Below are 17,926 nucleotides of genomic sequence, written 5' to 3' on the forward strand. Positions count from 1 at the left end.
CGGACATGCAGTGTTCAGTACGGTAACCACGAGGAACTGAAGAATTTAGCACTTTGTTGAAAAACCTGCTCATATCAATATGCTTATACATTAATCCCACACATATCCAACAATGCTGGGAGGAGAGCCATCACAGACAATAGTAGTAGCTTTAACTACTACAGGAAAGGATGTAAGCACTTCAGATTGTCCTCAATGTGATGCAACATAATCTTTAATACTTCAGTAGCTTTATAATGGACAGTATTAAAGAAATAGCTTAAATGAACCGGTTAAAAACAGAAGAATAATTTGTCCTTCTTGCACAACATAGTTCCATGAAACAAGAATACTGTAATTTTTTTCATTTCGTTTTTTCATTTGAGAGCAAATCTCATTTTCTTGCAATATTTACATTTTTGACACGGGGTGACTGAAAGTTGACTGTGAAAGACCTTCCAGCTGGGATACATGATGGACTCATTTAAAATATGATCGGAAATCAGAGAAAACTGATTGAACTGATTCCAATACAGAATTGCATGGTAGACAATGGCCACTGCCATTGACAGGCTGGTTGAGGTCCTAAGAGATCCAGACATGAGATCCTCTACACTGACCAGTGCTCAGTAACCTGGACCATTGAAACACAGTCATACTTTCCGACAACCCGCAAACATACACAGTGAAAAATGCTTCTTTGGATGAACCTAAAATTTTTACATTAATTTGTTACACCTATATTTGAATGAACCTAAACATTTTCAGGGCAAAACAAATATACAGTTTACAAATTGATGTAAAAATTTTATATTTTAGGTTTAGCTTTTTTTTCGGTGTATGCTGCCACGTAGTATGTATGTATAGTATGTCATACAGTATCAGTGCATGCTAGGACACCTGCCTATGTCCTGGAAGTTATTCATGATGTTGACTCCTTGGTACCAGCAAGCTTGCTCCCCAGGTCTCTCTATGGAAGATGCTGTATGTTCGTCTGAATGTGTCTATCTATGTCAAGAAAATGTTACAATGTTTTCAGAATACTCACGACAGTGAAAGGTTTTCGTGTACCTTTGTGTAGTGCTAATGTACACATCACACAGCATGTCATTTCTATTGCCCGGCTTTGACTCAGTTGGTCTGTGTGTCTACTTTAATTTTAATGAGCAATTTTGTTAATTTCGCAAATAGATACATGGAGGGCCAAAATGCTGCAATAAGATGCCAATCTCCCTGTCAATACAGTATTTCCTATAATTCCATATGCTTATTTTTACTACTATAATGAATGTTGTGTATTCACGTTGTGTAGACAGCTTAATGTCATTGTTACTGTACTGTACTGTACTCTCCTTTTTTACTCACTCATCGACATACGCATACATATGTGCACACATCCAAATGCACACACACGTCTTTTGTGATGTATATATTTCTCAGACCATATTGTATATTTTTATAATGTTTTCCTAAATACCTGTAGAATAGCATTGCAGATATACAGTATATTATATCCTTTATGTCACTATGTATTAATGTTTTATTAATATATAAAAGCTGTTACAGTATAGAAGAGTTCATATATAGCACAAAGTACCTATATTTGAATAGCACATTGTAATCTATTACTGTGTGTGATTATCAGTAGAGGGGACCTCTCAGCATAACCATGCATTACTTTTGGATATAGATATTCATTATGCGACAACCAAACATACATAAATCAGTCATAAAATATGCAATAGCTTACACAAAGATGTTACAAACACACCAAAGCAACCTTTCATGAAATATTGTATAACATGCACTATCACTCAAATAAGTAAAATATCACAAATCTTATGAGGGGAACACTTGTTGAAAACAAAAGGAATTGTACTATTGTATGTGCACACCCACACACGCACGCGCACACACACACACACACACACACACAGCAAACCAAAAACAGAAAGGCTCAATTGAAGAAAGTTTATAACAGGCCTCACTAACTCTGGCTATTTATTGATGAGTATCAGTCATGTTGTATTTAGCAGTCCAGTTAAGCTAAGACATGGGAGACATGGTAATTGATTGAAGTTTCTTTTTAAGTTGATTCCTTGCATCATTGTGCATGTGTCTCTGCCTGTGTGTGTGTGTGTGTGTGTGTGTGTGTGTGTGTGTGTATGTGTGCATGAACATTCGTGTGCCTAAATGTTTTTTTTGTTGAGTTTTTGTGCTTTTAGTAGAAACAATACTTTTATCATAAAAAATGAAATGGATAGTAATTTATCTTATAAAAATAAGTAATTTATTTTTTCTTCAAAGGCGCTGTAGCGAAATACACTTGTTACTATTTTGGAAGAATTTTAAGATGGGTTTTTTGATTATGAACTATTTTGTGGATTTTTGTTTGTAAAAGGCATAGTTAAAACTGTATGAAAAATGCTATCACGGAGCTTAATTTGAAATAAAAATTTAAATGTGGATAAAAAGTGCTTAGTGGAATGTTTGCATGGTTTTGTTTCATCAAAATGTAAGTTGTAAATAGCAAATGTATTTTATGAATTACAATGAAAACAAGTTTTAAGTGTATTACATAAATTTGCTACACCTATGTTTTTTTAGGTTTTCTTGATTGATTTCAGGTTAATTTGAAAAGGAAAAATATATAGGTGCAAATTGATGTACAAATGTACATCCAGCTTTTTTTCAGTGTACATTTCTTACATGGTATTAACAGCACTTTCCAAATTGGAGAACACACAGATGGAGAGAACAGGTCTTGTAAAAATTAATTCATGAAATTTTGATGAGTCAGTTAAATTAAGGTGTTCAAACAAAGAATAAAAAGCTTGGCCAGTGTCACTTAAAAGGGACTTAAAGCAAATGCAAGTGATGAAACACGAACTAAAGGAAAGTGTGGTCACCTTTTGTTATTAAATGGCTCATAAATAATCCATAATAATAATAATAATTTATTTGAAGACCTGAGGCAAAGACCTGAGGAGTCCCTAATTTAGCGATTGGAGTGCTCAGGAGTTTGGCCATACAGTAAGTGCTTTAATCATTTTGTAAATCTATTCTTGTAACGAGTAACCGAGGTAATGAGGAAATGTGGAAATGAGGTATACAGCTCCAAGTAATCTAAAGATGGATTGCTGTATTATTACAGATTTAATGACGTTGGCAAGATTGTGAATTATTGAAATGTTATAACCGGACAATACGAATTATAAGTAGTAGGAGACGTATTTCGGAGAGCTGCATGGTCGATGCAATCCTCGGTTTTCTCGCGAGGGGGCACTGTCTTGCAACAATGTTGTTATTTCAACTGAAAACATAAGCAGCCGAAAATAACCTAAAGATTAGAATCCGTGTTCACTCACGCGAACGTGAGGTGCGATGAGTTCTTACAGTTCCAGTGCGCACGCTAGGAATCTGGTAATAACACGGTGAACATATCAGCACGTATGGGCGCGTGTGCTATGTGCTTCTGTACAGAGGTTAGAGGGAGGGGGTCATGGGGCATTGACTGTGGGAGGCAGATGGCGACCTTTCAAAGCAAATTACTGTGAACACCGAGAGTCCGTAGTGCGAAAAATAGAGAGAGGGACGTGGTATCTGAAAATGTGAAGCGGCAGGTTTCAGCACCATGGATAAAACCACATCAATCAGTAATTCACGACGCACGTTGACATACAGGTTTAACTGTTGGATGAGATTGTACCGCATTGTTAACGATAAAATACTATGGTGATATGGTAACGAAATACTATTTTAAGGAAATTTTTATATTAAGCTAATTATTATTACTATTACTATTATTATTATTATTATTATTATTATTATTATTATTATTATTTTTATTTACACAATGAATTTCCCCCACAAGAGCTTAGTATTTATAGCATGAGGACTCTTCATGTTTGGTAATATTGTGTTTGCTTATGGAATGATTTTCACGTGCAATGGGTGTGTGTGTGCGTGTGTGTGTTTGGGCGGGGTTGTGGAGGTAGTGTACAAACACTGTATATTTTCATTCACTAAGTCAATACATATGTGTGACCTTTTATTTGGAAGTCAGCACCCAGTGTGGCAACAGTCCTGATCTAGAGCATGTGTACGTATTATGTATGTACAGCTTTCAGCACCACGGTCAGAGCTCGCGGCGAGAACAATAGGCGGCTCTGCGGGCCAGAATGTCAGGCACTGTCTCCTAGTGTCCTCCAGTCTTCGAAAACGGATAATATCTTAGTTTTACACAGTAGGATCCAAACAAATTGCACCTGCCCAAACGTTTCAAGGGAATGTTGTTTAAACAAACCGTTACAAACAGAAGGATTTTAACGCAGCTACGCAGACTAGTTTAAGAACCGTTATCATCCTACCCCGTTACAACGAGCCGTACTCAAAAGGCCAATGTCAATACGGACCGCTCTAATTCACTACAACAATACATGTAAATAAACATAAATATGTTAATAGCGTAGCCTACTAATCACCATGTTTGCTGCAATCAAAACAAACCCGTGAGTTATCATGCAGTTTCTAAAAGCAAAATCAGTAAATAAAATATTTGTTTCGTGGCAGCTTTACGATGGTAAGTTGCTGACGATTCCTGCCTGTTACATCACAGCCTTGTCAGAGCTCAAGGGAGAGGACGGAATAGATACAGAGGGAGACACCGGCAGACGACGTCAAAAACGGAGGATTGAAAAAGAGGGTCGCGCGGGAGAAAAAGAACGATAACAGTACTTACTATAATAACAATAATTGCGATTATTAATTACTCAGCAGTAAAGAGTACGCCGATAGAAGAAAACATAAACAATATTGTTGGGCTGCAATAATAATAGTAAGCCACGGTGACACTAAGTCACGCAAATATTTAATGTAAAAAAAAATCAAGTTGAATCAACAGTAGCCTGTCTGGAGGGTGGAAAGAGTGACCCAGGAGATTTACGAGAGAAACGCACGACTGCGAGAAGAGTGACAGACACATATCGAAGAAGGAGAGAGTCGGCACGAATTTTTATCGGGCTCGGATGATCTCTTGCCAAGAAAAAAATAACGGGAAGGCCACGGTTCCAGCAGTATAACCAATTTAAACTGGGAGTAAGAAGCACAAAAGCCAGTAGGTCCTTGACTGAAGAACAGGAGAAACATAAAGAAGAAACGACAAATAGTACACGAATAAAGGAAAGACAAAGACAATATATAACCAACGCCAAATTTTCGGTATTGGGACAAACATATTTGTTTCCAATTTTCTTCTCAAATTTGTGCAATTTGTTATCTGGTATTAGCATATGTGATCCTTCAAACGTACCATTTCTACATATGTATGTAGTTGTAACGTTAACCTAACCGGACAAAGAGAAGCGCCATACATTGACATAGGCTACGGTCCCTCTACACCTACAGCTGGTTAAACAAAGGAAACCTACAGAAACACTGTTACTGTTGGTTTGCATTAATAATTTCCTGTTGAAGAAGAGCATTGAAGACTATCGCAAATAGAAGGTAATGCATTATATTTTATTTAATAGAAACAACTGTTCATAATCAGAACTGGTTTATGAATTGGTTATTCATATTTGCATAATTGTTGTTATTACTAGTGACACTCATGTCATCGCTTATTCTTATAATATCCTAATATTCATATTTACCTGTAACGTTTTTACATTGAAGCACATCAGTGCAATACAAGAAACAATTTTTAGAATTTATTTTATAACATTGATTCAGTACAATATCATGAAAACATTGCAATAGCTACGTTTTTGTCACTCCCCTATTTCTCCCCATCCTTTGGGTTGCCCCCATTTCCTCTCCTCGTACATTGTGCCTATCTCCACCGCCTGATTAAAATATCTGGCTTTTTCCCCTCTCGCCCTCCATCCTCTCCCGCAGTCCCCGAGTCCTCGTCACTCCCCGTGCAGCGGTCTAGTGTCGATCCCCGGGGCGCGTCGGTCGCTCTCCCCGTACCGTCTCAATGAAGGAGGCCGACGCTATTAAACTGTTTATCGGGCAGATTCCTCGGAATCTGGAAGAAAAGGACCTGAAACCCATCTTCGAGCAGTTCGGGAAGATCTATGAGCTGACGGTGATAAAGGACAAATATACTGGAATGCACAAAGGTAACAGAACCGCTCTCCACTTACAGTACATCTTTTACAGAACCAAGCAGATAAAACACAAATATCAGCAGTCTAAAGCACGTATAATGACGGACACACAACAAGAACACGTAAACAGTGTATCTGAAAGATAAAGAAGAAAGTAGAGTATGATATATACGCCTATAAGAAGCATGGAGAGCATACAGCGTTGTTAGTGTTAAATGTGTGCGTGCGCGTTGGGTCGTCTCTGTTTGTTGTGTATTCATTTGTATTCATTCTTCCGCCAACGCACATTTAGGCTTTATATCGAATAGAAATGATAACAACAGATAGTGGGAGAAACTGCTTGGCATACGCGAGGCATACAGTTTATTAACACATCACTTTGTAACTGCTATTCACTGGAACATAGCATGTCAGCCTGGGCGTGATTGCATGTATTCACGTGGGCTGTGTACCGGACAGGCTGCTCTGGATCAGAACAGATGAGTGCCAGTACTATCAAAATATGACGAATGTCCTCTTTAAGGAGGAAAGAGAAAGAAAGTGGGCGATTGATTGAAAGAAAGAGGCACGTATAAACAATTGTCCTACAGACACGAGAATTTTAAGGACTGTCCTCTTTCAATCTCTCGTTCTCAGTTTTCAGCACGGTTGTAGCTATCTCCCGATTGCACTGGCACTGGCATCCATTGCTGTCTTTTTCTTTTGACCTCTTATCTATCTGCTCGTGAGGGAATGAGGGACGTGCATATTGTACACACCAAGCATGCTGGGAAGGCCTAGAATCCCTCGGTGTGCCACAGTTCATAATCTGCATTTAAGGAAGAAAATGGCCACTCCACTATCCACATAGATCTCATACACCCTGTGGTCCTGTAACAGATACGATACAATACTACAACCCAAAGCCAAACTTGAGGGCATTTTGCCATTCCCCTTTGGAGGTTAAACACCTACAGCATCAAAAACTGTATTCCTATCACCTGTTGTTTAAACCGAGTCACAACCGTGTCCCAGAACCTGGCGAAAGAGGGCAATGTCGCACCCACCCTGGGTGGTAGTCCTGAAATGGTCCCCAAAACATATGTTCTCTCTTACTCTTGTGTGTTGGGGTAAAGCTGCCCTTTACCTGAGATTAGGCACAATGGGTCGCAGGTGTTCAATCAATATAATGGAGCAGTAAGCCTTTGTGGAGATTTGGAGCAAGAGCAATCTCTCATCTTCAGTGGCTGAGGATCCTTTGTATGAGACACACAGGGATAAACCCTCCTCATGAATGCATGCTCTTCATAATGCAGAGGAGAGTGGCTCAAGATGGGGACCTTGTGCATGTGTGGCTGTGTCCTGCTGGATGCCTTTGATTGGCTGATTGGTGCTTATTGTCGTTGCACAAAGCACCATATCCCCTCCAGACTCTTTCATCTGTGGATCAGAAGCGCACTTGCTGGGTCATAGTATTAATAACAGAAAATGAAACAAAATGTAATCTGTTAAATGAAAAAATGCCACGTATGCGTGTGTGCATACATGTGGCAATGTGTGTTATCATAATGGCCTCCGGTAAACATTGCAAGGGAATCGGGGTAAATTCATTTGAACTGGCTCTTTGGGTCTGAAGTGAAAGTGAAGTTGGACTGGCTGCTGTTGTACCCTTGAGTCTCGATTCTTTAATTAAATGCAAAACTTTGAGCATTGGCTGTAAATCTTCCTGGGTAATCCTCCTGGGTGTCTTATTATCAAATAAATGGGGTAATATTGAAGTGTTGCGGTGGGAAAGGTTACAGCTTGAGACTGCATTTAACCACTGGGCTGTGCTGCATTTAACCCTCAGGCTGTGCTGCATTTAACCCTCAGGCTGTGCTGCATTTAACCCTCAGGCTGTGCTGCATTTAACCCTCAGGCTGTGCTGCATTTAACCGCTGGGCTGTGCTGCATTTAACCCTCAGGCTGTGCTGCATTTAACCGCTGGGCTGTGCTGCATTTAACCCTCAGGCTGTGCTGCATTTAACCCTCAGGCTGTGCTGCATTTAACTGCCAGGCTGTGCTGTATTTATCCACTGGGCTGTGCTGTATTTATCCACTGGGCTGTGCTGCATTTATCCACTGGGCTGTGCTGCATTTATCCACTGGGCTGTGCTGCATTTAACCACAGGGCTGTGCTGTATTTAACCGGCAGGCTGTGATGTATTTATCCACCGGCCTGTGGTGTATTTATCCGCTGGGCTGTGCTGTATTTATCCACTGGGCTGTGGTGTATTTATCCGCTGGGCTGTGCTGTATTTATCCACTGGGCTGTGCTGTATTTATCCACTGGGCTGTGGTGTATTTATCCGCTGGGCTGTGCTGTATTTAACCGCCAGGCTGTGCTGTATTTATCCACTGGTCTGTGCTGTATTTAACCGCCAGGCTGTGCTGAATTCAGTCGATGGGCTGTGCTGCATTTAACCGCCAGGCTGTGCTGAATTCAGTCGATGGGCTGTACTGTTTTTAACCGCTGGGCTGTGTTGTTTTTAACCGCTGGGCTGTGCTGTATTTAACCGCTGGGCTGTGCTGTATTTAACCGTCGGGATGTGCCTGTGTATGCTTGTGGTTCTGTCACATTTTGAGTGAGGCCTCTTGACACATCACTGGTTCATGTGGACCGGTGTGTTATTGAGATTCACTGCTTCGCGGGTGTGTCCCAGTTTCATATAGAGTACGTATATGAAAGTGGGACATTTTTGTACGTGTACACAGCGTCAGACCCTTGTACATTAACTCCTACCTGTTGTCTTAGTGGTCGTGACAGGTGTAGGAACAGCGATCATGAGCCGGTCCACCTACACACACAGGTACAGCGTACAGAGAGAGCGAGAGAGCGAGAAAGAGAGAGAGAGAGCGAGAGAGAGAGAGAGTACAGCTCATGTGTACAGTGTGTTCCTCTCTTCTCCAGCTGCCTTGTCCTTTGGCACTGGAGTTGGGCTGGAGCGCAGTGGCACACTGTTGGGCTGTGCTGCACTGTGCCGTACTTCACCCTATATGTCCACCTGGCTCTACAGCCTCCTATAGAGTGTCTTACTGTGTTACACTGCAGTGCTCTCGGCTGTACTGCGCTGTGCTGTGCAGTGTGTATTGTACCGTGCTATAGCGTACCGTACCGTACTATACTGTGCCTGTGCCATGCCTTTCTGTATTAGTTAGCCTTCTTGTGGTTATTGTAGTCAAAGTACTTCTCTTTTTTTAGAAGTGGCTATAGAAATATCAGTGATCATGATTGTACGATTTTCAAGTTTTTCGTTGGAAATGTATACTTGTAACTGGTGATAACTGTCATGGTGGGAGAGGGAGAGCGAATGAGGCTGAAAGCGAAAGTGTATGATGTTTTCTGTGTCTGTATTTGGCCAAAACGCTGCATGAGTGCATCTCTTCTGTGCGTTTTGTGTCTCTGTGCATGTCTGCCCACCATGTCTCTGTCTGTCCGGCTGGTTGACTGTCTGTGTGTCCTTCTGCCTGTGTTCAGAAGAAGGCAAAATGGAGTGTGGTCTCTGAGTTTGACGGAATGAGTCAGAGGCCTTGTTCAAAAGCGCATGCTATGCGTACTTAGTATACTAACTGTGACGTAAAATGAGCATGTAGTATGTTTCTAGCATACAGTGCACTCTCAGAAATAAAGGTACAAAAAGGTATAAACGCTTGTCAGCGGCTTGGGGCAGTACCTAATAGGTACATAAAATTGTACCCCTAGCCAGCAATATATAATTAATTTGTACATCTTTTGCTTGGGAATCGTACTGATTTGTACCCAAAGAGAACACTGTATTGTCAGGGTACATTTGGGAAATATGAAGAAAAAAGTACCTCCACTGTCTCTTTATTTCTGAGGGTGTGTGTTTGTTTTGAGTGTGCAGAAAGTGCCCTGAGGTGGCCTGTCTGTGCTCTGTCCCCACAGGATGCGCCTTCCTGACGTACTGTGCCCGGGAGTCCGCCCTGAAGGCCCAGAGCGCCCTGCATGAGCAGAAGACCCTGCCGGGGGTGAGTGCTCGCCGTAACCGCGGCGCCACGCTCCGAGGGAGCTGGGCGTTCCACACCGCGCGCCTCCTCACTGCAGTGGGCCCCGGCTTCACCGTTTTTTTTTTACTACCGCCATCTATCACTCCGTTCTCTCTCTCCCCCTCTCCGCACCGCTGCCAGCCTCCGCCACGTACTCGACTGTACTCCCTGGCCCCCCACCCCCCCCCCCCGCCCCTCTCTCCTGTCTGACCTCCACTCCCGACCGCATTCACAGCCAGCGCTGTTGGCATAACACGCCGGAAGCGCTGCCAAGCCTTTCTCAGAATGTGGCCCAGACGAGAGAGGGGGCCGGGCCGGGCCCTTTGCAGAACGGACGTTACGCGCTCCTCCTGTACCGGTTACATCACGGACACCGGCGTGGGGTAATTAATAGAGCGGTGTGAAAACGGACGGATGGGGGGGGGGGGGGGGGGAGGGGTTTCTCCCTCTGTCAGTCTGCCTCTCCTCTCCTCTCTGTCGTCCTGGCACTGGCTCCCTCTCTCGTTCACCCTTTCACCTTCTCTATCTACCTCTGCCTCTTCCTCCTGCCCAGTGCTTTATTAGTGCTGCTGACCTGCAGGACAGAATGTTTCTCAGGGAATAGCACGGGAGGGAGAGCGCCAGAGCCAGGATAAGGTCTGCAGGGAGGGAGCGAAGCCAGGGGCTTCATTTGCACATTAATCCCATTAATAGCCCGACACTAGTCTGACTTTTCGTGGACAATCAGCCCGTCGGGTTTTTATTCGCCTCTCTCTCTGTTTCTGTACTTTGTCTTTTCAGTCCCTCCACACCTCCCCTCTCCGCCCTCCTCCCTCTCTCCTCCTCCGGGCCCTCTCTCCCTCCTTTTCCCCCCCTCTTCCCGTGGAAATCAGAGTTTCGTCTCGCTCGTTTGCGCTCATTAGTTATTCCGCCACTCGACCTCTCGCAGCCGTCTCTGAGATTCCCGTTTCACAAGTGCCTTATTACGTATCCCATAACCCTCTGCTTCGTTAGCCCTTTCCTCCCGCGCCCCCCTCCTCCTCATCAAAACGCAATTTCCAAAGCCCTCTGTAAACTACCCCCCGTTCTCCCACCCTGCAGATTCTCATTTCAGATCCCCTTTATCCCAGGCCCCCTCTCCTTCAGTCCGCCGCCTGCTTCCCCCTTCCTCCAATTCTCATTTCCAGCCACTTGATTAGCTAACCTCCTGACCGTCCCCTTCTCCCCCCTCCCCCTCCTCCGTTCTTTCTCTCCACTTGTAAAGGCGTGTGATTAGTTTTTCAGGCCAGTTGTTCACTGGCGAGTCTCATCCCCGGCGTTTGGGTGGAGGTGAGGGAACGGGACGGACCGAGGCCGCTTCTAATTAACGGCGAGACTTTGAGCTCCGCCCGTAATGATGGGCTCCATTACTGTCTGGGGGAAGCAATTACGGCCGCATTACGCAGTCATAAACACCGCGGACCTGAATGGGAAGGCCGTCGGGTGTCACTCATCAGCACGACTCTCACCGATTGGTCTAGGGCTGAGATCGGGAGGGGTAATCTGGACTGGTACACACGCACGACCAGACTGGGGTTAATTACTTTGATCTGGTCTGATCGACTGAGGAAGATGGGGGAAATGACAGTGAGAGGGAGAGAGTACAGAGTGAGAGAGGGAGAGGGAGAGAGTACAGAGTGAGAGAGGGAGAGGGAGAGAGTACAGAGTGAGAGAGTACAGAGTGAGAGAGGGAGAGGGAGAGAGTACAGAGTGAGAGAGGGAGAGGGAGAGAGTACAGAGTGAGAGAGGGAGAGGGAGAGGGAGAGGGATGGTAGGGAAGTGTAAACAGTGAGAGAGAGAGAGAGAGAGAGAGAGAGTGAGAGTGAGGAGCAAGAGGTGAACAGATGGCCTTATCTGTTTGCCGCTTGGCCGTGTGTTTAATTTCAGCTGAAAGAGCACGAGAGGGAAAGAGAGAGAGATAGAGAGAGGGGGAGGGAGGGAGGGAGAGAGATTGTGGAGGGCAGAAAAATGACAAAAAATTGAAAAGCCAAGTAAACAACTGGCTCTGTGCAATGCCCCCCCTCCTCCTCCTCCTCCTCTCCATCTCTTTCTCTTTATCTCCCCCAATCTCTCTCTCAATTCAATTTCAATTCCGCTGTGCTTTACTGGACCCAGCAGAGCGTGGGTGTTCCCAGAGCTGTTTATACCCATCAGGCCCTGAAGCAGCAGGGCTAGAGTGAGAGACCTCTCTCTCCCAGAGTCAGGCCCTGAAGCAGCAGGGCTAGAGTGAGAGACCTCTCTCTCCCAGAGTCAGGCCCTGTAGCAGCAGGGCTAGAGTGAGAGACCTCTCTCTCCCAGAGTCAGGCCCTATAGCAGCAGGGCTAGAGTGAGAGACCTCTCTCTCCCAGAGTCAGGCCCTGTAGCAGCAGGGCTAGAGTGAGAGACCTCTCTCTCCCAGAGTCAGGCCCTATAGCAGCAGGGCTAGAGTGAGAGACCTCTCTCTCTCAGAATCAGGCCCTATAGCAGCAGGGCTAAAGTGAGAGACCTCTCTCTCTCAGAATCAGGCCCTGTAGCAGCAGGGCTAGAGTGAGAGAGTCCCATCCAGTCACATTCTGCCAGTCATACACTGGGAGTCTGTTTCAAACTGGGTGCCTTATACAAGTACAGTCTCTTCTTCAATCAGTCTCATCTCCATGTTTATATGTCTCCTTACATCTCTGTCATCTTATTCTTTTTGTCTCAGTACCTCTATCTCCTTTCTCATCTCTTTCATTTCACCTCCTCTCTCTCTCCCTCTCTCTCCCAGTCTCGCTGTCCTGTTGCATATCTTCCTCCAACTCCGGTTAAATTGTAGTAGTTTCATCTCATTCAGAGTGAGTTTTCATGTTGCTGCTAAAAGCAGCTGTTCACACAAACAGAAGATTGTATCAATGAGAGCAGGGACCATCCCCCACCTTAAAAATCCTTGTTTCATACTCAACCATAGAGAATAGCACAGCTCCTAACATTAGTCGCTTAAAAATTAGCTGTGAAATATATTCTCTGTTGAAAAAAAGTAAGTGTGATCTGGACTTATTTTGCACAGGTGTGGTTTGGTGATGATTAAAAAATATTGTAAAAATATGAAAATGTTTTTGCGCTTACTGGTCAGTTGGTTGGGTTTCTGTTTGCGAGAGGCTGTTTGCTTTAAGCTCTCTGGTCTGTAAAAGAAACTAAACATGCAGTATTAGAAAGAAGAGTTTTTTTCTTTTTTCTGCTTGGATAGTCTCTTTGCTTTCCAGCTGTGTTTGAACATTGTGGCCTTACATCTTTGGAGAATTGTTTATAATCTTCAGAAATGAGAAACAATCATCACCACAGTGCCCCTGGTGGCTAATGTTCCACTTTCTTTGGCTGTGAAAATTTTGCAATATCTCACCACTTTCTGCTGTGAGCTGAAATATCCACGCTCTCACACACATTCAACACTCTCTCTTTCCCTCTCTCTCTCTCCCTCTCATCTAGCCCCCCTGCTCTCTCTCCTTCTTTCTCTCGCTCTCTCACACACACTCTCTTTCACTCTCTTTCTCTCCCTCCCTCTCCATCTTTCTCCTCCTCTCTCTCTCCCTCTATCTCTCTCTCTCACACACTCAACACTCTCTTTCTCTCTCTCTCTGTCCCTCTCCATCTCTTCCCCTGCTTTCTCTCCCTCTTTCTCTCACACACATTCAACACTCTCTCTCTCTGACTTTCTCTCTCTCTCTCTTTCCCTCTCTCTCTCACACACACACTCAACACTCTCTTTTCCTCTCTCCCTCTCTCCCTCTCTCTCTCACACATACACTCAACACCTTCTTTTTCTCTATTTCTCCCTCTCTCTCACACACACACACACACTCAACACCCTCTTTTCCGCTATCTCTCCCTCTCTCTCTCACACACACACACACTCAACACCCTCTTTTCCTCTATCTCTCCCTCTCTCTCTCTCTCTCACACACACACACTCAACACCCTCTTTTCCTCTATCTCTCCCTCTCTCTCACACACACACACACACACACACACACACACTCAACACCCTCTTTTCCTCTATCTCTCTCTCTCTCACACACACACACTCAACACCCTCTTTTCCTCTATCTCTCCCTCTCTCTCTCTCACACCCACACACACACTCAACACCCTCTTTTCCTCTATCTCTCCCTCTCTCTCTCTCACACCCACACACACACTCAACACCCTCTTTTCCTCTATCTCTCTCTCTCTCTGTCACACACACACACACACACACACTCCCCTGCTCCCTCTCTTTGTGCCTGATAAGCTGTGCATGTGGCCCCCTCCCTCTCCCCTGCTGTATTTATATCTGTGTGTGTGTCGGGGGAGGGGAGAGACAGGTGTAGAGTCAGCCACAGTGCGTGAGAGAGTAGATGTATATCTCATTCGGGAACGGAGTCTAATTAAGCCCACATAAAGACTGGCCTCCTCACAAAACAAAAGCATTGGCTTCAGCTCCATACAAGCAGTATGGAAAAAACATTCTCTCCCCTGATATTTCTTATTCCGACAAGTGCATACAGTCTAAATCTTTGCTCTTAATGTCATCAGAGTATACAAGTCTGTGTGTGTGTGTGTGTGTGCGCGCGTATGTGTATGTGTGTGTATGTGTGCGTGTGCGTGCGTGCGTGCATGTATGTAGTTCTTTCTGAATTTCCTTTTAAAATACCACCATTACAGGTATAGCTGTGTAATTTTTTTTGTATTCCAGAGACTAACACTGAAGTTCTCCACTTTTGCAAGTTGGTTTTGATAAGACTGCAATGTGATTGCAGTGTAATGAGTGTGTTTGTGTGTGCAGTACAGTAAATGAAAAATATATCGCAATGAAGATTGTGTATTTGCGGAAGAAGGGGATCAATGCATCGTGTGAAGCAGCGAGAAAATGAATGAATGAACATGGGAGAGAGGGATGAATGGAGAGAGGGAGATGCCGGCCGGCCCCGGGGGAAGGGAGGGATGAGGACCTGAACAAAAGTTTAACATAATGAGTTGCGGGGCAGAGAGGGGGGGGGCAGGGTGGACGTCTGTCAATTTAAATAGAGACATCTGTTGGAGGGAGTCAGGGGATTCCTGCTGATTAAACTGACTCAAACCATGCTGGATACTGCTGGGATTTGTAGTAAATGATTTGGTTTGACTGAACCGGTCTTTACAGGACAGGGTCTGGCAGTAACAATCTGTATCTCCATATTGAGTAAAACTCTGGTTGTTAATTAAGGGTAACTGAACCAAAGACTAAACCTGGCAAAGAGGAACTTCTTCAAACCATTGAAAACATATACTCAGTGAGCACTTTATTAGGTATATATTAGATTTATTTTTTTAGACTGGCCAGGTTTTCTGCTGTTGTAGCCTATCTACTTAGAGGTTTGACACGTTGTGTGTTCAGAGATGCTCTCCTGCTTACCACTGTTGTAATGTGTGCTTATTTGCATTACTGTCACCTTCCTGTCAGCTTTGACTAGTCTTGCTATTCTCCTCGGACCTCTCTCGTTAACAAGGCATTTCTGCCCGCAGAACTGCTGCTCACTGGATGTTTTTTGTTTTATATTCTCTTCAAACTGTAGAGTCTGTTGTGTGTGAAAATCCTGTGAGATCAGCAGTTTCTGAGATACTCAAACTACCCTGTCTGGCACCAGTAATGAAGCCACAGTCAAAATCACTGAGATCACTGAGATCGCATTGTTTCCCCATTCTGATGGTTGATGTGAACATTAACTGAAGCTCCTGACCTGTATCTGCGTGATATTATGCATTGCACTGCTGCCACACGATTGGCTGATTAGATAATCGCATGAATAAGAAGGTGTACAGGGGTTCCTAATAAAGTGCTCAGTGAGTTTAGATGATGTTGATGCAACTTGTACTGATGATGATGATGATGATGAACATACCTGTATATATGACCATATTGACCTTCTCGTCCTTCATTCTATGATCAGAATCAGATGTCCTGGGTCAGCCCTTGTTTCTCCTTAGAACATATTAGATTTATTAATTAATTGCCATTATTGTAGGTTCTCATTGCAGTATGCATACAGTCCTCCAAGGTATCTGTTCAGTGTTCACCCTAACTAATACATTAGTGAGATTTCAGCTCCAGTATTGAGCTAAACAACACACTGTTGCTCTGACTCGGAGGTCATGCTTGGCATCATTAATGTGTGCTGATGCGATATGCTTCTCACAATGACTTTCTAATTCCAGTCTAAATGTGTGGCTGTAATTATGTCTCATCGCCGATGTTGAGCTCCCATCTCCCTCGTAAAGGTCACTGGAAATTGCTTGAATGTTTTCCAATTTAAAAAAAAAGAACGTTCATCCCCCTCTTTATCTTTCCGGAATGTGTGCATCCAGCTGCCGCTGGTTGTGTCTCTGCAGTGGAGCCGTGTATTGAGCGGGGCAGAGGGCTGCTCCATACAATAGCTGCGCCTTTATGTCCTGAGACAGGGGGGGCGACCCTCCCTCCTCGGGTGATGCTAATGCTAACCTCGCCTCATTCACTTTACCAAGAAGTTGTGCTTTAGATAGCACAGCTTAGTAGAGCTCAGGCCTCAGACGGAGACGTAGTTCTTTGTCTCTCTGTGTCTCGGGAAACCCGCGTGTGATTAAAGTCGTGCTTGTGGTTCCTCAGACGATTCGGGGTTTTACTTTTTTGACTTGGCGATTTTAAACAACACAACCATTCGTGTTTGGTATGAAGTGTTTGTCAATGTAAAATGGGTTAGTGTGAGGGTACAAATCTATGACATTATTATCACCACAAATTAAAGGCCAAGTATTAAAATCTGAATTAGATAAACAGACAAATGCACATATTCTTTTAATAATTATTTCTTGCTTGCTCCCTGCCTTATATTAGGAAAGGTGACATAGAAGACTTAACCACTAAAGGCCAGAGAGTGAACAAATCCAAATTCATGCGAACATAAACATATACTGTATGATGTAAGCCAGAGAATGCACAGGGCCGGTCCTTGTAACTGTGTAGGCGTTCATAGTCTGTCGACTGTTGAGGTAAAAGAATCCGTGGATCCGTAGACAAAGTGAAGGGCTGGCAGTCATGAAACGAAGAGAATAAAAGAGGAGGGAGGCAGGCCTCTCAGGTGTGGAGAGGGAAAAGGGGAGAACGAGGGATGTGGAGGGGGGGATGGGAGGCTCGCTCTAATCGCAGGCCTTGTTGCCAAGAGACGGGAGGGACAAGAGATGCTAGGTTGCTAGGTAACCCGCGCGATGCAATGACTAACACAGTGTGAAATGGAAGGGGATGGGGGGGGGGGGGCAGAGGACTGAGATTGTCATTGTGTTATTGTGGAATCTTTGCCCATTAATACTCCCTCAAATGGACCGCTGGTAATAATAGTTTCTGATGTGCTCGGTGTGCTGAGTCAGTGGCCGGGCTGATGTGCTGATGTGTGCTGGGCCTCAACGAGACGGGAGGGAAACGGGGCAGCAATGTTACTTTGGGGGGCTGAGAATTGTTGATTCAATAAATAAAACATGTACACTCACTGAGCACTTTATTAGGATTTTTAAAAAACTTTATTACACCTACTTATGCATGTAATTGTCTAATCAGCCGATCAGTGCAATGCATACAATCATGTAGATACGGGTCAGGAGCTTCAGTTAATTTTCACATCAACCATCAGAATGGGGAAAAGTGATTTTGACCGTGGAATGATTGTTGGTGGCAGACAGTGTGGTTTGAGTATTTCAGAAACCGCTGATCTCCTGGGATTTTCACACACACTAGTCTCTAGAAAAATCCAGTGAGCAGTTCTGCCGACAGAAACGGCTACGTTTCA

The 17,926-nt window shown here is 44.1% G+C and overlaps 1 protein-coding gene across 7 annotated transcripts in view; it reads left to right on the forward strand.

The window, feature by feature from the left end:
- Nucleotides 1-4,647: 4,647 nt before the first annotated feature.
- LOC133123879 (CUGBP Elav-like family member 3) overlaps nt 4,648-17,926 on the forward strand; it is a 33,671-nt gene continuing 20,392 nt past the window's right edge. For 6 of the 7 annotated variants that reach the window (XR_009708263.1, XM_061234573.1, XM_061234591.1 and 3 more), the window contains exons 1-3: nt 4,648-5,484; nt 5,878-6,104; nt 10,018-10,100. Coding sequence is in view for 5 of the 7 variants with exons in the window: in XM_061234573.1 (XP_061090557.1) it covers nt 5,960-6,104; nt 10,018-10,100 (228 nt within the window). In the remaining 2 variants the exon portion in view is untranslated. Of the gene's footprint in view, nt 5,485-5,877; nt 6,105-8,865; nt 8,921-10,017; nt 10,101-17,926 lie in introns of those variants that run through there. The other variant, XM_061234617.1, reaches the window with a different exon arrangement.

This window comes from Conger conger, chromosome 1, assembly GCF_963514075.1.
Source record: "Conger conger chromosome 1, fConCon1.1, whole genome shotgun sequence".
NCBI classification, from domain to species: Eukaryota; Metazoa; Chordata; class Actinopteri; order Anguilliformes; family Congridae; genus Conger; species Conger conger.